Source organism: Agelaius phoeniceus, chromosome 14, assembly GCF_051311805.1.
Source record: "Agelaius phoeniceus isolate bAgePho1 chromosome 14, bAgePho1.hap1, whole genome shotgun sequence".
Lineage (NCBI taxonomy): Eukaryota > Metazoa > Chordata > Aves > Passeriformes > Icteridae > Agelaius > Agelaius phoeniceus.
The window spans coordinates 1,995,604-2,015,455 of record NC_135278.1 but is presented as its reverse complement, the minus strand read 5'-3'; the positions used below and the strand labels follow the sequence as shown (position 1 = coordinate 2,015,455).

The window sequence follows — 19,852 nt, the reverse complement described above, 5'->3', positions numbered from 1 at the left end:
GTTAAAGCCACTCAGGCAGGTGGGATTGTTTCTGTGTTTTCCAGCCTGGCTGGCTGTGGAGATGCAGAACTGGATGCAGTTCCACGCTGAGCAGAGCAGCAGGAAAGTGCTGAGGTTGGATTTGTTTGGATTTCCAGGTGTTTCCAGTACAAACCTGATGCTGACGGGCACTTGGGAGAGGCTGTCCCACTTCAGGAGGGAACACAGCACAGCTCTGACAGAACCATCACACTCAGGAACTGTTAGTTTAATTTTATCCTTTCGTTTTTCTGAGCTGTTCCCACACCAAGTGATCTCACTTCAGCTCCCAATATTGTCTATCATCCCAAGCCCTGGCTGATACCATTAAAATGCAGCTTTGCCTCAAACTGAGGTAACATTCAACAACTCCCAACAACTTCTGCAAGTCCAAGAGGAAATCCAACTCCCTCGTCCCCAAGCATGAGCCTGCTTCCAAAACCTCCCCCTGCATCAGCACAGAGCATTCCTAAGGTAGGTGTTCCACAGAACCATGGAACTCTGCTTTCTGTACAGGAATTTTATTGAAATCAAGGTAATGGTTTTTTACACTAATGCCTCAGTGCATCCTCGAGAAGGAAAGGAAGGATTTTCTTTAAAAATTGTTTGTACATAAGACAAATCATCCAAATGAACATGGTACAGCACAATCCCTAAAACATGCACAGCTGGACCTGGGGCTGCAGGAGCAGGAGCTGCAGGGAGGGGGCTCCAACTTCACATTCAGAACAGAAAGAGAAGCAGGTGCCAGTGGCCACTGGCACTTCATGGATATCAAGAGCCAATCGCCCTTGGTGAAACTTCAGCCTAGCAGAAGACAAATCCAAAGGAGCCACTGTTCCTAGGAGACTGTAACTCTACCTGGGCCCTGCTGGGAAGCTCCATGGTCAGTGCCACACGGGAAGGAGCAGCAGAGCCACCTCCCACCCTGCCAGTGTCACCAGGACCTCATGGCACCAACTCCATGCTCCAGCTCAGGCAGCACAGGAAGCCTCCCCCTCCATCCCTCGACTTCTCTGGGCCAAAAGCAGATTCCTTCCCCCCTGAAGCATGTTTCCATTTTTTCCCTGGGAAAGGAGCCCCTCAGCTCCACAACAGAAGTGCCCCCAGACCTTTCCCAGGCCCCAGCAGCTCCAGCTCCTCAGCCAGGCCTGGCTTGGGATGGAGGTGTGCAGCTGGCACAGAAACAGCACCCCTGAGCCTGCATTTGGTTACCAGCCTTGGGTTTGGTTTGAAATCCTCCCACAGGAGAATGCTCATCCTCTGGCAGAGCCCTTCTCCCTCAGACCTTGGAGAAAGTCACCAGCCACCAACTCCACCACTTGTCTGTCCTCCAGTTTCAGTGCACACCTTCCAGGAGAAGCACAAGCAGCAGCTCCCTGGCACCTCAGCAAACCAGATTGGCCCCAAATTCACCGTAGCCAGTGCCAGAATTATACTCATTGCAGTCCAGCCTCCAAAGAAGAGCAGGAGAAATCATCTGTGAGGAAGCAGATCCTGAACCGTGCGCAACCGGCCCCATTGCTGTGTCCATTCAGCCTCCAGCCCAGGGGGAGATGAGGAAGAAGTGAGGATGAAGAGGCAGCCATGGCACACCCTGAGGTGACCCCACACCCTCCTCCTGCCTGCAGGATCACTGCAGGAACAGGGAGGTGTCCCCAGCAGCAGCACCTCCACCTGCGAGTGCACAAAGCCCAGACCCCTTTTGTTCCTACCAGGGTGACACTGTGACCTCCCCATGGTGCAGCACTGGGAGCCACCAGATGTGGCCAGATGTGCAGGAGAGGCTCTGTGGGACCCCAAACCCACCTGTCCCCGTTAGTTTGACCCAGCCCACCCTGAACCTTCTCTGTGGGACAGCTCCATCCCAGGGGGAGAGCTGCAGCCACTCCTGTCCCCAGCCAGGAAAAGCCACACGGACACGGGGCCAGCATGCACAGAACCCTCTGCAGGGGTGGCATTGGGACAGCAAAAGGAACACAAAAATCCTTTCAAGTAATTCACCCAGCCCACTCTTGAGGTCACAGCTGCAGAGCAGCGACCAGCTGGGTCTGTCTGGGTGATAAGGCAAAAAGTCTGAAGTCCTGGAGGGATGGGAGGTGGAAGGTGGCAGTGGTGACAGGCAGGAGTCACTCTGGAGGTTCCTTCTTCACACTCTGCCTCATCTCCTGGTGAGCAGCTCCAGCTCCAGTTACTTCTGCACACAGCTGGGCCAGGCCAGGCCACCACACACAGCTGACAGGATGATGTACAGGATCACCTGGGGAGGGATGAGGGATTCCCAACATTCACTGAGTGCCACAGCACAGACATGGAAACCTCTGATGGTCAAAGCCTTGAAGAACCTGTCTAACACCCTCCTGTCCCTCCACACCCCTGCAGCTGAGAAGTGTCCCCATGGAGGTGACAAAGTGCTTCCCACCCTGACCCTGCAGTTGCTCCATGCAGAGTCCTCACAGCTGGAGGGGAACCGTCACACCAAAAAAGCCAATTCAGAGTCACAGAACAAGATCCCACCAGGACTGAGAGCTCAAAAGCCACCTCAGCTCAAGCAGGGCACCTCAGCTGCTCCTGGGGCAAGCAGGGGCAGCTCCTGGTCAGGGTGTCCCCATCTCCCCTCAGAGGGTCACACAGGTGGGAAAAGACCTCCACAATCATCGAGTCCACCTTTGATCAAATCCCCCCACATCCACCAAACCATGTCACAAAGTGCCACATCCACTCTTTTCTGAACCCCTCCATGGTGACCCCAGCACTGCCCTGGGCTGTCAGGGAAGGAATTTTTCCTAATATCCAACCTTAACCCCCCCAGTGCAACCTGAGCCCATTTCCCCACTTGCCTGGGAGAAGAGGCCAATCCCCACCCCATCACAACCTCCTTCCAGGTGCTTGTAGAGCCAGAAGGTCCCCCCTGAGCCTCCTCTTCTCCAGGCTGAACCCCCCCAGGCACTCCCTGCAGTCCTGATTGCCCAGGCCCTTCACCCTCTCCTCATACAAGCCCATCAGGAGGCCCTGCCCTGGTTCTGCCCTCCCAGGCAGAGCTGGGAACACAAAGATCCCAGGACAGTGACAGGGGTTTGGAGTTTCCAGGGGCTCAGCCTGGCACAGCAGCTCCAGGCTGCACACTCACAATGGACACGATGATGATGACGATGGTGAGCTTGAGGTTCTTCATACACATGGCTCGGGCAAGGTTCCTGCTGGTGGTTTTGAAAGTGACTGACTGCAAGGGAAAACAAGGGAAATCCCAGGATGGATTGGGTTGGAAGGAATCTAAAGCTCATCCAGTGGCACCCCTGGCATGGCAGGGACACCTCCCACTGTCCCAGGCTGCTCCCAGCCCCAGTGTCCAACCTGGCCTTGGGCACTGCCAGGGATCCAGGGGCAGCCCCAGCTGCTCTGGGTAACCTGTTATGGAAAGCTTGTCCCATCCCAAGTGTCCTCTCTGTACCCTGCAATTTCATGCATTCACAATAGGGTTTGGGCACCAAATGGCCCCAACGCCCCCAGGCTGGGTCAGTGCAGCCATTCCCACACAGCTCAGGCAGGATGCACCTGCCCCTGGGAGCAGCCACTCCAACAGCTCCTCCCACTGGGCAGTGCCTGCTTTTCCTACAAACCACCCTCCTGAGGCTGCAGCATCCTGGGAGCTGCAGTTCTGCCTTGGGGTACATTCCCAAGGTGAAGAACACCAGCCCTGGATCTCCAGGGATGCTTCCTCCTGGGCTGTGGACATTCCCACTGAAGGATGTTCCATCCCTCCATCTCCCTGTGCTTTCCAAAAGCCTGCACTCCCTGGGCCAGCTCCTCCATGAGCTCAGCCCAGCTGGTGAAGGGATCCCAGTCCCTTTCCCTAAAGCTTTACCTGAGCTTTCAGCCCTGCCACCACCTGAGGACAGGGGAAGGTTTGAACACCTGGGAGCTGCAGGACTGCTCCCTGCTGGATAAACTCCTGGCACCTCTGCTGCCCTCCAGAGCAGGAGGGCTCTGGGACAGCTCAGGGATGTTTGGATCCCCACAGCCACACACAGGAGCTCCTGGCACTCTCCCAGCCCCAGGACTGGATGCCACAGGAGCTGGGCACCGAGCCAGGATGCTGCAGAGGAGGATGCTGAGCCAGGGCCAGGGATTCCCAAAGGAAAGACAAAAAGCTTCCAGAGTGCACAGCACTTTGCTAGATAACTGTGCTTTATAATTACTTTAATTTGGGGTTTTTTTAGTCTTCGCTTCCTCAGAAACACTCCAAGAAGCTCCAGAGTCTTTAAAGATTATTTAGATGCAACAACTCAGCTTTTTTAATTTGAAATCAGCCACACTTTCCCTGCTGGTATCAGAACAACTCCACAGATGCACATTTTCCAGTTTATTTGCAGCCAGCTGCCTTCAGCCAGGCTGCCAGGGAAGTGTAAATTGTGATTTTATCTCTCCTATCACTGCATTTAACGAGAGGGTCTTCCCCACCTTGGGCACAAGGGATGAGGACAGGGATGTGTCACCCTTGGCTGGCTGTGGCACAGGGAGCAGGGTTGGAGCTTTCCCAAACTGGGAAGCAGCTGGGAAACAGCTTGGAGGGGAAAGGATTCCCTGCAGGCCTCAATTCCTCTGTGCCCTTTAAATGTCTCCAGGAGCTGTCCCCACCTCCCTGGTGCAGGAACACAACTTCCCCACTTCCAGGACTTCCCCAGACTCACCGAATCCACAAGATTCTCTGTTTTATCAATCAGCAGCTCCAGCTTCTCTCCTCTTTGTGCCACAAGGTCTGGAGACAAGAGACAAAAAATCCAGCTCTGAAGGTGAAATCCCCAGAGCAAAAAGCTGCTCCCAACACCCAAACCCAAGCCAGGAGCCCCTGGCTGCAGCTTCCAGCCTTCCTGGGATAACCAGGGCCTTAGGGAACAGCCCCACATCACACAGGCTGCATTCTGAATTCTGCTCAATTCCAGATCTCACCCTCTATTTTGAGTGGTCAGACTTGGCAACAGCCAATCCCCAAATGAAAGCAGGTGTAGAGAGCATTTCCCAGGGAAGCAGTACCTATGTTCCGGACCATGATCCCTTTGAGTTCATCGATCTGGGCTTGTGTCTCTGCCACCTGGTCCGGGCCCTTGCTCTCTGAGTGGTATTTCTGCAACAGAGAACATCATGTTGTACTCCTTGAGCTTGGTCTTATGAGCTCTAAGAGGAATTTGTTACACTTGAGATAACTCTGCTACTTGGAATGGTTTAATATTAGTAGGATGGTTTTGGAGGTTGGGTTGGAAACAGAAAAAGGTTTTAAAAAAGGCAAAATAACAAAGATAATAAATAGTTTAATGAAGTGTAATAAAAGGCAAAATAACAAAATAACAAAAGGCAAAATAACAAAAGACAAAATATAGAGAAAAACTTGTTTGTCTTTTGTTATTTTGCCTTTTATTATTTTGTTATTTTCTTATAGAGAAAAACTTGAGTTAGGGGTAAGAGATTTGTACTCCTATTAAAACACTCTATAAAAGTGATTATTTCTTTTATTTTCTTTTTTTTTTTTAGTGAATTACTGAGGAGGACCTCTTGGCTTCTGGCGAATTGGGTAGCTCTAGGTCTGAGGTGAAGTCTTAAAGGTTTTATGGGTGCCCTTTTACTAAATTGAGAAGAGAAACTTTTGGGTTTTTGCCTTTGTAAGCAGACAAAGAATAATTTGGTCACTCCATCAACAGGGGGCACATTCCTGCAAGAACAGGGAAAACAGGAGCCTCAAAAACCAGGAGCCAGGGAAAACAGGAGCCTCAAAAACCAGGAGCCAGGGAAAACAGGAGCCTCAAGAAGCCAACAGTTTGGGAACACCACACCAGATGGAGAAGGTGGCCAGTCTGAGTGGCCTGACTGCTGTCCCCAAAGGAATGGAGCAGCCAGGAGCCATCCCATGTCCCAGAGCCATCCCAGAGGATCTGCCCTGTCACCTCCTGGGTACAGCTGAGCCCTCACTGACAGCTCTGCTGCTGCCAGCCCCTCTGGTGTTTATCCTGAGCACCATTCCTGTCATCCCTCCCCCTCCATTCCCTTCACAACTGACAGGGACTTCTCTCAGACTGTTCCCCCAGTTTGGGGATCCCAGGGATCCTCTGGTGACTGCACAGCTCGGGGTGGGTGAGAGCAGCACGAGCCAACAGCAGGCTAAAGGAGCCTGAGGGCTTGCAGGATCCAAGGCCAGTCAGCATCAGGGAACTGAGCTCTGTTATTCCTGCATGGATTTTAGTCACTGTTCACATCACAACAGCTCTGCTCCATGATCACCCACGTAGCTGCTTAAATCCTGATTTTCTTCTGGTTAGGAGTTCAATTTCTGACAGCACAGGGAGCCAGAGTCTGACACTGCCACCCCCACCTAGGCAGTCACAACTCGTGGTGACAGCACCAAATCCAGCAGCTCCTCCTCCTCCACCTTCTCCTCAGGGGGAGATTCCCAGGCGGTTTCAGGCTGGCCACAGTCAAAGCTGGGCACTGGTTTTACTGGAAGCACGGCCTCCCTCTCCAGGATTATCTGAGTGCTGCATTGAGCTGGGGCTGGATCTCTGCCTCACACAGGAACCTCCTGGAGGCCACCCCAGCAGGGAATGTCAGCCCTCACATCCCATGGGATCAGGGCAGGGAAGGGCTCTGTCAGCACTCAACTCCCCTCAGCTGATCCTGCATCCCAGCAATGTGGAAAAGCTCAGGCAGGCAGCTCCTCCTGTGCTCAGGGAGATGGAAAGGTTGGGATTTTAGAGGAATATCAGCCCCATGGCTCCCAAGACAGCCTGGCCTTTCTGATAAGGCAATTCCAGCTTATTCCAGGCCTGAAGAGCTTATAAAGCGATGAGTCAGCACTTTGGGTAGTTTCAGTCCCCACACAGCAAAGCCTGGAGGAAAAGCTCCTTCCTCACACACAGGAAGTTAATCCTATTCATTTTGCACTGGCATTGCTATTCCCTGCTCTCCCCCTGCTGTGGAAGGCAAGGAGCAGCTCCTGGAATGAGCTCCTGTGACTCTCCCTGCTCCAAACCACCTGCACAGCCCCAAAATCCAGTGCAAACTTCAGGCAGGAGCAGCACAGGTGCAAATCCTCCCTCAGAGCCCTGGCCTCACCCTGCAGCCACCACACAACTGGTCCAGCTGGGACTGCTCCACAATTCCTGCACTGGGGAGGGCTCTGCTGTGCCCACAAAGGGCCCCTCCTCCTGCAGCTGTGACACCCCCAAACCTGGCTCCTTCCTTCCATGGGATAAACAGCAAAAGAGCCAAGGCCTCCCTGGAGAACAGCCCCAGCAGAGCTCTGAGAGCCTGGGGACACAGACCACAGGCTGGGGACAGCCCTAAAGCCACCATTCCCAGGACACCTCATCTTTAATGCAAGGGACACCTCAAATCCCCCTGTCCTGGATTGTGAAGCAAATTGTATCTATTTGCCATCTCTATGGCAGTTGTCTTCTGTCAAGTGGGCAGTTTTCCTTATCTCTCCCACACCCACTCCTCCCTCTGGGGGACACCTGCTGATAACAGCCATTGAATGTCTCTGCATGGCTGATAAGAACTACAGCATCCCATTGGGAGATGTGAGCCCAGAGGGAGGAGCCAAGCATTCCTACCTGGATGTAATCTGAGATTCTGGAACACCAGCACAGCTTCTGCACTGGATTCCCCAGAGGAACAGCAGCTGCCTCTGCCCCTGGATCTTCAGAGGAAGAGACTGCACCTTTCTCCAGGATCCCTGCTCCAGCAGAACCAGCCCTGACACTGCAGGAGGGCTGAGCCACAATTCCAATGGGACTGCTGCCAACAGCCTGACCTACAGGGTGTCAGAATGTAGCTATGATATTTTTTGAAAAATCTTTAAGATTTTTTTCTCTTGAGAAGTTTCAAGAACAAAATGTAGACAATAATTATCTGCTGCTGTGGAATGCAACAGGTGCATCTGTGATTGGTCTCATGTGGTTGTTTCTAATTAATGGCCAATCACAGTCAGCTGGCTCAGACTCTGTCCAAGACACAAGCTTTTATCATTCTTTCCTATTCTATTCTTAGCCAGCTTTCTGATGAAATCTTTTCTTCTATTCTTTTAGTATAGTTTTAATATCAAATATATCATAAAATAATAAATCAGCCTTCTGAAACATGGAGTCAGATCCTCATCTCTTCCCTCATCCTCAGACCCCTGTGAACACAGTCACACACTGGATTTCCCAGAGGAGCAGCAGCTGCCTCTGCCACTGGATCTTCAGAGGAAGAGACTGCACCTTTCTCCGGGATCCCTGCTCCAGCAGAACCAGCCCTGACACTGCAGGAGGGCTGAGCCACAATTCCAATGGGACTGCTGCCAGCACCCTGACCCACAGGGTGTCAGGTTGTGCTCTGACTCTGTCAGTGTTGGTTTAGTTTACTGCATTGTTTATTTTATCTTTTCATTTTCTTCCCTAGTAAAGAACTGTTATTTCTGCTCCCTTATTTTTTGCCTGAGAGCCCCTTAATTTAAAATGTATAGCAATTTGGAGGGGGGGGGGTTTACATTTTCCATGTCAGGGGAGGCTCCTGCCTTCCTCAGCAGACTCCTGGTTTTCCAAGGCAAGACACCCCCAAGGCCACCCGAGGAGGGTTTCTGGGGAGGCTGGGCTGCCAGGGAGCTCAGGGCCTCACCAGCTGTGCAGCCAGCACAGAGGAGAACTCGCTGTTCATGGCGTAGGGCAGGGCAGTCTGTGCCCGCGAGCCGTACGTGGTCTGGAACCGCTTCTTGATCTCGTTCAGGAACGTGAAGGCTCGGGAGCGCTCAAAGTCCTGGCAGCAGAGAGCACACACAGTCAGCAACAGCAGCCCCAGGGCTGGGGGCTGCACTCCAGCTCTGGCTGGGGCACTGGCAGCCCCGGGGCTGGGCCAGCTCCACTCCTGCACTCAGCGGGAGCATTTCCTGCAGCACTCCCAGAATTCAGGAGCACCAGGCAAATTCCACTGGCAGCTGGAGTGGGCTCTGCACCACCAACCCCCTGCACTGAGACAGAAACTGGGCAAAGCCAAGAGCTTCACCCCAGAACTCCCAACCCACAGGACTGGAAGGTCCCTCCCATTGGCAGGGTTGGAATGGATGGTTTTGAAGGTCACTCTCAACCCAAACCATGCCACAACTCCCATGTGAGCTCTGGGCTGAGCTCAAAGCTGTAACCGAAGTTACAGCAGCTCCAGAGGGTGAAAAGGCACCTCAGAGCAGCCCTCACTAATAACTGCCACATCAAAACCAAAATTGCCCAATTTCCCAAGGCTGTAGCTGTGTCCCCAATACTCACATCATCTGTGATGCACAGGTAAATGATCCTGTCCTGGCAGATGTAATGGAACAGGTAACTGCAGGGAATTGAAAGGAACAAACAAAACGTCATTGGAAGCTGCCACATTTCCAGAATTTCATTTTCCAGAAGACAATGCTGCCTGTGGGGCCTTTGGGGGCTGGCAAGAGAAAATCCCAGTTATTCTATGGAGCTGGCACAGATAAACACGTCCAAGGTAAATGTCCAGGGAAGTGAGGCTGGGGCACAGGCCTCTGCTTTGAAGGTCTGTTCCTATAAAAACGTTCAAAAATCCTTGCACATCCACAACTCTCCTGGAAAGAGGGAGGTGAAACTTGTCTGGTACCACCCTGTAGATTCCTCAGAGAGGCCAAGAGCAGAGAGAGAGAAACCCAAGAATTCCTGATGCCAGAGGGCTGCTTTTCCTTGGAGATTTATACAAAAGACTCAGAAGTTCTTAGAAACAAAAAGAACTCATTAAATGAATTTAAGGAGTTCAAAGTTCAAAGAAACTCAAGTTTTTCCTGTTTCAGAACAGGATGAACTATCTTGGACAGAACCCAGGGAGTTTCTCAGCCTATAGGCTGGGAGGCAGAAGATCCCTGGGAGGCTCCAGACAGGAGGAACAACTCCAAGAGCTCATCAAGCTTCACAGCTCCCACATTCTGCCCAGTTACCTCCAAAAATGCCCCACAGCACTCCTGAAACTCAGCTTTCCACTTGGCTGAACAGCACTCAAGGCAAAGTAATTTTAAAGGAATAACTTAAAATATTCAAATTTATCCTTAAAATTCCTGCAGGAGAGAAGAGCTGCAGCATCCAAGGTGTGTCAGACTCCAGAGGAGGCACTGCCTCCAGAACGTCTCCCCCAGGAACTGCTGTGCTCCTGAGCATGTGGGAAGCCCAGCCCAGTTCTGCATCCTCAGAACAGCTCTGACACAACAGCTTGGGCACCAGAGATGATCCAGCCATGCTGCCAATTCCAAAAAAAGAGCTGGACTGGGCTCCAACACCTCTAAATCTGTTTTTTCCACAGTTGTTCTAGTTTGTTCCTATTGACTCACCCACTTCCCATGTGCAGGAAGTCACAGATGATGAAGCATCTACTCCCTGTCCTACCACCACTGACCACGGGTTCAGAGAGCTGGGAAAATCCTGGGAAAAACCCCTCTGTCCTGCAGACTAGATCTGGGGCAGCTCAAGATGTGATCTGTGAGCACAGCTTCTCTCCAAGCCCCCAGGAAGGGTGACAGTTTCACCTAAAGCCACGTTCAAGCCTCAGAAAATCCAGGGGAAGCTTCCAGAAGCCAAACTCCAAAGATTCCACACCTGGGCACCCTCCAGCTCACTTTGCAATTGTATAAAAATGAAAAATTTGATTTTGTATCAACTGCTTTGTGCTGCTGCTGGAGCTGAACTCAAATCCTGGTTATGCTGCAGAGTTCTGAGGGACAGAAGTAGCTACTGAGCTGGTGGCACATTCCATCAAATGGGAATTTGGATGGAAAGAAACCGCAGAATCACAGAAAAACCCCCAAACACATCCACCCAGTTTGTCCCTGCCCTCATGCATCCCCACAGTCCCCCAGGAGAGGAGTTACTCACTTGCCATGGGAATAGGTCAGTTTGTTGTTCTCAGATGGGATTTTGGCCAGGATCTGCTCGGTGACCTCCAGGAAGTTCCCCCCACACCAGGCGTGCTTGGCCAGGATGGTGGTGCCCCTCGCCACCACTGCAAACAGGATGGCCATGGCTGCTCTCCTGCTGGGGACAAAACAGGGACATCAGCACTGGGGGCACCTGCACACTGTCCCCTGGCACAGGGACCAGGACAGGGGCAGGACTCAGCCAGGACATCACAACCACCACATTCTCTCATTTCCCCTTTTAGCTCTGCTCCCAATGACACAAAACCCTCTAGAAAAAGCGTTTTCATCACCTCTGTGCCCTGTGAGGGTTGCAAAGCTGAGGCTGTCCAGAGAAGCTGTGGAGCCAGCATCTCTACCTGAAGAGCAGAAACCAGACCCAACAAGTTTATGAGGGTGAAAGAAAACTAAACCTTGGAAAAGTCCCATGAAATGCTGCTCACAGCAGAGGGAAGGGCAACCCCCACAGCCAGAGCAGCTGGGGCTGCCCCTGGATCCCTGGAAGGGGCCAAGGCCAGGCTGGATGAGGCTTGGAGCCACCTGGGATAGCAGAAGGTGCTGGGAGTTGGAACTGGATGAGCTTCAAGCTCCATTCCAACCCAAACCATTGTGGGATTCCCTAAGTCTCCAGAGCTGGAAAAACACCCCTGCTGCCACAGAAAGGGACACTCTTAATCAGCTCAAGTATCAGCACATTAATCTATGGCCAGAGCCAGATCTAACACATGGAGCACATGTCAGAGCCCAGCTGGGCCAGCTGCCCTGCTCATCCTGCACATCCATAAGCCTCTTTTCTGCTCAGCAAGGACTTAGAACGACTTTGGACCCTGCAAAACCCAAAAATCTCATTTTTCACTTTGTGCTTAGGCCCTGCTTATTACCTGCTCTCTTCTGTGCACAGACCTCTCCTGAAGCCCCAGGAGAGCTCTCTGGGAACAGCCACAGAGCAGCAGGGCTGCCTGGGCTTCTGGACCCAGATTTTCCATCCCCCTGGCACTGCCTGGTGAGAATTAGGGATCTCTTCTGGATTAACAAGGCCATGAAGGGAGATCCAACCACCACCCCAGCAGGGCTCACCTGGGCAGGCTGAGTCCCACAGATCCAGGCTTGGCACCAACCAGAGCATCTCCAAACCTCCCACAGTCTGAGCCCAGCATTGGAGAGGAAAAGGATAAAGTCATGGATCTACTCACAAGACAGACTCCACACAACCACCTGGGAGCACTGCCAAGGGGAACAGAACCATGGAATGGTTGGGGCTGGAAGGGACCTCAAGACCATCCCCATGGCAGGGACACCTCCCACTGTCCCAGGTGCTCCCAGCCCCAGTGTCCAGCCTGGCCTTGGGCACTGCCAGGGATCCAGGGGCAGCCCCAGCTGCTCTGGCTGTGGGGGTTGCCCTTCCCTCTGCTGTGAGCAGCATTTCATGGCACTTATCCAAGGTTTAGTTTTCTTTCATCCTCATAAACTTGTAGGGTCTGGTTTTTGCCTTGGTTGCTCTTCAGGCAGAGATGCTGGCTCCTGCAGGAAGCTTCCAAGGAATTGCTTACTCCTTTATGTTTCAGCTCTGAGTAATCTCCACTTTGGCGCATTTTCAGGTCAAAATGCTCCTGTCTTAAATAATATTGTGAGCTAACTCAGCCCAGGGAAGTCACTGCACCCTCCTGTCCCTGCAGAGCCACTGGACACAGAGGGTTTGGCCAGCCCAGGGCTGTCCCAGGCCCATGGAGCAACAGCAGGGCACAGCCTGGAATCACAAACACCTCTTGAGCAATCAGCTGAGTGTCCAGCACCAGGAAACCACTGTCTGCTCCTGCAGTCACCCAGGAGCCACAGAAAGGAGCAGCTGCAGCAGAAAACACATCCCAAACCCTCCCCTTGCCCTGCAAGGACAGCTGAGACTCGGGGTACAGAGCCCCCACACACACAGATACCTCAACAAATGCAGCCCCAGCTGAGGATTGTGAAGGGTTTAGACAATTCCCACAGATCTCTGCTCTTTTAAAAGTGGATTTTGGTGGAACCTGAGGTGACACCTCAGCAGCAGCAGCAGTGAGGTGGCACTCACTGGCACTGGAGGATCCCACAGACCTCAATTCCCTGAGTTCCTGGCTCTCCCTCCTGGGGTTCACACCCTCAACTCCCCGAGTTCACAGCCCTGACTCCCCAAATTCCTGCCCCTCATCGTGCTCAGGACACAGGAGCTCTGTGCCTGGCAGGAACACCAGCCCCAGCTCTGAGCAGAAGGGGTTAAATGAAGTAGAAGACATTAACCAGGAGCATTTTCCTCCCTGAGCAGCCTGTACCAGCCTTGTGTTACTCCTGTTAGTGACACAAATCTGTTAAACTGCCACAGAACGTCCTTCCTCAGCAGTTACAGCAGTCAGGAATGAAATCCCTTCGAATCAACCCCTCTGCTGAGCTTTTTCCTACCTAAACTTACAACATTACACAGCTGGAAGCAGCCAAGACCAAACCTTCCAAAAAGACCCTGCAAGATGCACAAGCTGCTGCCTGAGGTTCCTCTGGGGACTGAACTGAGGCATCCTAGAAACCCAGAATGGTTTGGGTTGGGAGGGATCTCAAAGCCCACCCAGTGCCACCCTTGCCATGGCAGGGACACCTCCCACTGCTCCAAGCCCCAATGTCCAGCCTAGCCTTGGGCACTGCCAGGGATCCAGGGGCAGCCACAGCTGCTCTGGGCACCTGTGCCAGGGAACAATTCCCTCCCAATACAAGGGCACAGAAAAACCTCTTAAGGAACATCAGAAACACAGGCTCAGTCCCAGCATGATGTTTAGAACTCCTGTAAGGATGATTTACTGTTTTCCAGCCACTCTTCTGGCCCAGAAGATTCCCAGCTTAGTGCCAGTGAGCCAGGGAAGGTCCCTGCCTGCACTTGCAGAAATCCTCTTACCAGAAAGCAAAGGGCACCACGCTGCCGTTTAAGCACAGAATAAGGGAACAAGGGGAGGTGTTGCAACCCAGCGAGTTGCAAACTGCTGCAATAAAGAGATCGTTTGAGCAGGGTGAGCTCAGCAGAAAGCAGCCCGAGCTTCCCTTTAACCTCTGCTGGGCAGCTGGAAAAATCATTATTTCATTACAGAATATTCCACCATGAAGTCCTGGGGCTCTCCTGTTCATTTTGAACCTGAGAATTGCAACATTTGTGCTTCAACTGATCCCAAGTTCAGCCTCCCTTCTGCACACAGAATTTACTTCAGGTGCCCCCACTGCATCACTAGGGAAACAAATCACCAAGGAAATCAATCCACACCCCATCACCTTTGGAGGCAGCATTGCAGGGGAGTAAGGACACACAACACCACGGTGACTGAGTAAGCAGCTCTCTAAAGAGGGAACACGTGCAGCCCAAAGCATGGAATCAGGGAATTGTTGAGGTTGGAAAAGCCCTGCAAGAGCACCAAGTCCAACCATCCCCCAGCACTGCCAAGGCCCACCCCAACCCCTGTCCCCAAGTGCCACATCCACACGGCTTTGAAATCCCTCCAGGGACGGGCACTCCACCACTGCCCTGGGCAGCTGTGCCAGGCCGGACAGCCCCATCCAGGCCAGAATGTTCCCATTATCCCACCTGAGCCTCCCTGGCACAGCCACATCCCGTCATCCTGCGGCTGCTCCCTGGGAGCAGGGCCCGACTCCCTTCAGCCTCCCTGCACCCCCCACCAGCACACCTGTGCTTAATTAACTAATTAACCCCTGCAGTGCTACATCCGCAATGCCATCCACCCCCAGACACACCAGTAACACCTCAATAACACGCCGGTAATACACGGGTAACACCCCAGTAACAAGCAAGTAACACACCAATAATACCCCAGTAACAGGCCAGTACCACACTAATAACATCCCAACAACATGCTGGTAACAGCCCCGGTAACAGGCTGGTAACACGGCAATAACACCCCAGCAACATCCCAGTAACACAGTGATATAACACCCCAAAAATAACCCAGTAATACAGAGATGTAACACCCCAGTAATACACCAATAACAGAGAGATATAACACCCCAGTAACACAGTGATATAACACCCCAGTAATACCCCAGTAATATGCCAGTAACACCTCCGGTAACAGGCCAGCAGTACACTAATAACACGCCAGTAACATTAATAATATCCCAATAACCCACCAGTAACATCCCAGTAACACGGCAAAAACCCACCAGTAACACAGTGATGTAACACCCCAGTAACATGCCGGCACCACCCCCGGTAAACATCCCAGTACCACACCAATAACATCCCAGTAACATGCCGGTAACGCCCCCGGTAACAGGCCAGTACCACAGCAGTACCAGGCCCGCAGCTTTCCCGTGACACACCAATAACACCCCGGTAATCCCCGGTCACCCGCCGTGCCCCCGTGCCCGTGTCCCGCTCCCGGTGCCGAGCGCGGCCTCCTCCCGCCGGCAGCGCCTGCGGCCCGCGGGGCTGGGGCTGGGGCTGCGCCCGGCCAGAACCCCCGCACCCGAACGCCCGGCCCAGCCCGGCCCGGCCCAGGCCAGCCCAGCCCAGCCCGGCCCGGCCCAGGCCAGCTCAGCTCAGCCCAGCCCAGCTCCGGGCCGCCCCGGCCCCCCGCTCTCACCGGCGCTCCCGGGCCCCGCCGGCCCCGCTCGGCCCCGCCCGGCCCGGCCCGGCCCCGACGCGTTTCCGGCCGCGGGGCCGCCGGGAGCCCGGAGCTGCGGCCCGGAACCGCCATGGCCGGCAGCGGCAGCGGGCCCGTGCTGGAAACCGTGAGGGGGCACCGGGAGCGGGGGGTGGGATCGGGGTCAGGGTCGGGATCGGGGGGCCCCGCTCCCTCCCTTCCCTGAGGTGGAGCGGGGGCCGGGCCCTGCTCCCGAGGAAAAGCAGCCTCACGTTGTGCCAGGGAGGCTCAGGTTGGATATTAGGGGAAATTCCTTCATGGACGGGGCTGTCCGGCCTGGCACAGCTGCCCAGGGCAGTGGTGGAGTGCCCGTCTCTGGAGGGATTTCAAAGCCGTGTGGATGTGGTACCTGGGGACATGGGTTGGGGTGGCCTTGGCAGTGCTGGGGGATGGTTAGACTTGGTGCTCTTGCAGGGCTTTTCCAGCCCAAATGATTCCCTGATTCCATGATTCTGTCGTTCCCAAGCCTGGCTTAGTGGTAGGGCACCCTCTCGTGTGGTGGGGTGGCTTCGGCATCAGGACAAATCATGTCAGGGTGGCTCCAAGGGACACCCTGTCATCATCCTGTGGTGAACAGCAGCAGCTGTTTAAAACCCTAGTTTAAAACTAGGTGGAATTTTGGAGCTTTCCCTCCTCTCTGAAGGTGTTTTGGTCCCACAGCAGCACCAGAGGTGGCCCAGCGAGACCTGCAGCCCTCCCAGCTACTCTGGGAAGCTGAGCACGGGAGCTGAGCCTCACCCTTCAGGTGTCCCCTACCTCAGGGAGGTCACAGCTTCTCTCCTCTCGCACTGGTGACAGATCCAGGCGGATGGGACGGACGGGAACTGCGTCACGTTCGTGCTGCACGACGAGGATCACACCCTGGGCAACTCCCTGCGCTACATGGTCATGAAGAAGTGAGTGGGGCCTCTGAGGGACATCCATGCCCTGCTCCGGCCTTCTCCCAACTGACCCACACCTCAGCTGTCCCTGGGATGAGACAAACCATCCCAAGTCCCCTCTGTGCAGGCCCTTCCAGCCTTTCTGTCAGACATGGAGCCCTGCTCCCACCTGCTGCTCCTCCTTTTCCTTGGGCTGTGTCAGGACTCTGAGAGCACCAACAGCCTTTAAAGGTCCTGACCAGCCTCTCCTGAGCTTCCTCCCTCACCCTCCCCTGCCCAGGAACACAAGCTCAGCCCAGGGCTTTCAGTCCCTCCTGAGCAGCTGGAGGAGTAACCGGGTCCTGGACTCCGTTTGCTGCCCAGAGAGGCTCTGGATTTCCCATCCCTGGAACTGTCCCACCAGCTGGACAGCACCCTGGAGCACCCTGGGGCAGTGGAAGGTGTCCCTGCCCATGGCAGGGGCTGGGACTGGGTGGCCTTTAAGGTCCCTCTGATAAATCACTGTGACAACACAAAAGAAGCTGCTGGCCAAAGTGGGGGCAAAGCCCCAGCACTCAGCTCAGCTGGAGGGAGAGGCCCTGCAACATTTTGGGAGCTTCTCCAGTGCCCTGGACCACTCAGCCTCTGGCAGCAGCAGGGCAGCAGCAGGTTGCTTACAGAGAGAATTGCAAGCATCCAGGATCCTGTGTTTGGATCTGCAGAGCTGGCACTGCTCTGGTTGTGGTGCCAGCCATGTCTTTGCCCTGCAGAGCTCCAGCTCAGCTCAGAGAGAGATGGGTGTGAGGGAACAAGGACACACAGGGAGTTTCCCCTCAGAACATCCCTCCCCTAAGTCATTCTGGAAACATCCAGAGCCCCAGCAGGCCTGGCATGCCCTGAGCCTCTGACTTCCCTGGGATTTGCCATGGATTGGCCTGGGTCTCACTGCTCCCTCTCCTCTCTCCTCTCTCCTGCTGCCCTCCTGCAGCCCTGACGTGGAGTTCTGTGGCTACTGCATCACACACCCCTCAGAAAGCAAGATCAACTTCAGGATTCAGACCAGAGGTGAGCCTGGGGCTGTCCCTCCATGGCTTGGACCCTGTGCTTATGGAATTCCCCCTGCTCATGCCAGCTTCCCAGCAGTCTGTTAAATAAAGAAAAGCCCTTTCTCCCTGCCCTCTGCCAGGCACTGCAGTGCTGAGCCCCTTTGCTGAGCCTCAGAGGCTGCTCCCAGAATTCTGCTCTGGCTGCAGTGGAAGCAGGATCCCTGCCTCCAGGCACCTGGGCTGGCTGGGAGCAGCCCTGGCACCCCAAGCTGTGGGGCTGGGGAGGGGGCACACCCCTAGGGAGGTAAGGACTGCCCCCAGCCACCTCCCATGTCCCTTAATCCATCTTTTCCCAAAGGGGCCCTTCCTGCTGTGGAGCCATTCCGGAAAGGGCTGAATGACCTGATGGGTGTTTGCCAACACGTGCTCAACACCTTTGAGGTGAGACATTCCTGGAGGGCTCAGGGTCAGTTCTGTCCCTTGGGCCATTCCTGGGGAGCTTAGGGTCAGTTCTGTCCCTTGGGCCATTCCTGGGGAGCTCAGGGTCAGTTCTGTCCCTTGGGCCATTCCTGGAGGGCTCAGGGTCAGTTCTGTCCCTTGGGCCATTCCTGAGGAGTTCTAGGTCAGTTCTGTCCCTTGGGCCATTCCTGGGGAGCTTAGGGTCAGTTCTGTCCCTTGGGCCATTCCTGGGGAGTTCCAGGTCAGTTCTGTCCCTTGGGCCATTCCTGGAGAGTTCCAGGTCAGTTCTGTCCCTTGGGCCATTTCTGGAGGGCTCAGGGTCAGTTCTGTCCCTTGGGCCATTCCTGGGGAGCTCAGGGTCAGTTCTGTCCCTTGGGCCATTCCTGGGGAGCTTAGGGTCAGTTCTGTCCCTTGGGCCATTCCTGGGGAGTTCTAGGTCAGTTCTGTCCCTTGGGCCATTCCTGGGGAGCTCAGGGTCAGTTCTGTCCCTTGGGCCATTCCTGGGGAGCTCAGGGTCAGTTCTGTCCCTTGGGCCATTCCTGGGGAGCTTAGGGTCAGTTCCATCCCTTGGGCCATTTCTGGAGGGCTCAGGGTCAGTTCTGTCCCTTGGGCCATTCCTGGGGAGCTCAGGGTCAGTTCTGTCCCTTGATCCCAGAGTGGGAGGCTGAGGCCTGTGTTGGGGACACCTTTGGCAGGAGAACCTGGGAGGTTTTTTGGCCAGGCTCTGCCTGATCCATGGCATGGCCTGACTCCCTTTCCCTTGGAGTGACTATAAAGCTCAGTCACTTCCAAAAGCACCTGGAGCTCTGTCAGAGCTTCCCAGCCTTTCCAGGCTCTGGTCAGAGCAATCCCAGCACAGCAGGGTGGTGGCTCTGTGCCACCCCAGGGACACGTTGGTGACATTTGTGCTTTTGTTTCAGAGGAGCATGAAGGAGTTCAGGGCACAGAAGGAGGAGGAGATGCAGTAGCCTTTGGGAATGGCGTGGATGTAACCTCTGTTGAATTCCCTGTGTCCAAACAAGGTGGTTTTTTGTTGTTTTTTTATTACTTTGCTGCAAAATGTATTTTCTTTAATAATAAAGTTTATTCATTTAAATGCTGCAGAGCTCATGATGTGTTCTGCTCAGCACAGGGATGGAAGGTCACAGAACGTGGAGACAGACTGCTCCACAGATTGGGAAATTTGGGAAAATTTTTGCTCCACAGATTAGGAAAATGGGCTGGTCTTGATATTCCTCAGTCTCTGTTTTCCTTGAAACCCATTTGTCTTTTATGATTTATTTGTAAAACATTTGCATTTCAGTGAAAGTTAAGCTAAAAGCCCACCCCAACACCTGGAGAATGTTTTAATTGCAGGTCTCGTCTCTTCTCCCCTTTTCCTCTCTCCATTTTTTTCTATGACAAGGTAGAAGGGGCAAAGAAGGAAAAGAGAGAGATGTGGGAAAACCAGCAAAGAATCATCAAAAACCTGATAAATACAACTTTTTCATGTAGTTTTTCTGGAAGTTTTGGCAAGAACATTAGAATGGAATCACATGGATTCTCAGTCACATGGAATCACATGGATTGCAGTCACAGACTGATTTGGGTTGGGAGGGACCTCCACTCCCTCTCCTCCCACCCCTGCCATGGGCAGGGACTCCTTCCCCTATCCCAGGGTGCTCCAAGCCCTGTCCAACCTGGCCTTGAGAGCCGCTGGCAGATCACCTGGGGGATGAATTATTGCCAATAATAAATTTGAGAGAGCCCTTTCCCATATTTTACTTTGCTCTAGTGGCTCTTCCAGCTGAGATTGGACCTTCTCCACTGCCTTTCCCACCTCCACATGACCACAAGGACATCTCTGTGCCTCACAGGGATTTA

At 53.9% G+C, this 19,852-nt stretch overlaps 2 protein-coding genes across 3 annotated transcripts; one reads left to right on the top strand and one right to left on the bottom strand.

Moving 5' to 3' along the window:
• Positions 1-523: 523 nt before the first annotated feature.
• VAMP7 (vesicle associated membrane protein 7) lies at positions 524-15,699 on the bottom strand. 2 transcript variants are annotated; one of them, XM_054641419.2, is made up of 8 exons: positions 15,565-15,699; positions 10,914-11,069; positions 9,309-9,366; positions 8,668-8,805; positions 5,053-5,143; positions 4,710-4,777; positions 3,149-3,241; positions 524-2,278 (listed from the first exon to the last, which is right to left on the bottom strand). In XM_054641419.2, the coding sequence occupies exons 2-8, from the start codon at positions 11,057-11,059 to the stop codon at positions 2,210-2,212; spliced, it is 663 nt and encodes a 220-aa protein (XP_054497394.1). In that variant the 5' UTR covers positions 11,060-11,069; positions 15,565-15,699; the 3' UTR covers positions 524-2,209. The 2 variants fall into 2 exon arrangements, with proteins under 2 accessions (XP_054497394.1, XP_054497391.1); XM_054641416.2 differs by having other exon boundaries at positions 10,914-11,072; positions 15,565-15,694.
• Positions 15,556-19,089, top strand: LOC129125695 (DNA-directed RNA polymerases I and III subunit RPAC2-like). The gene is made up of 5 exons (XM_054641267.2): positions 15,556-15,712; positions 16,423-16,520; positions 17,473-17,549; positions 17,889-17,971; positions 18,910-19,089. The coding sequence occupies exons 1-5, from the start codon at positions 15,677-15,679 to the stop codon at positions 18,955-18,957; spliced, it is 342 nt and encodes a 113-aa protein (XP_054497242.1). The 5' UTR covers positions 15,556-15,676; the 3' UTR covers positions 18,958-19,089.
• The last annotated feature ends 763 nt before the right edge of the window (positions 19,090-19,852 follow it).

Bases quoted from the DNA above. Each gene is read 5' to 3' on its own strand.
- VAMP7 (XM_054641419.2), bottom strand. From the start codon at position 11,059: ATGGCCATCCTGTTTGCAGTGGTGGCGAGGGGCACCACCATCCTGGCC. The intron at 8,806-9,308 runs GTGAGTATTGGG...CTCTGCTGCCAG, and splicing joins ACCTGTGCATCACAGATGAT to GACTTTGAGCGCTCCCGAGC. The intron at 5,144-8,667 runs GTGAGGCCCTGA...TCTCTGTTGCAG, and splicing joins CTGTGCTGGCTGCACAGCTG to AAATACCACTCAGAGAGCAA.
- LOC129125695 (XM_054641267.2), top strand. From the start codon at position 15,677: ATGGCCGGCAGCGGCAGCGGGCCCGTGCTGGAAACC. The intron at 17,550-17,888 runs GTGAGCCTGGGG...CTTTTCCCAAAG, and splicing joins CTTCAGGATTCAGACCAGAG to GGGCCCTTCCTGCTGTGGAG. The intron at 17,972-18,909 runs GTGAGACATTCC...CTTTTGTTTCAG, and splicing joins ACGTGCTCAACACCTTTGAG to AGGAGCATGAAGGAGTTCAG.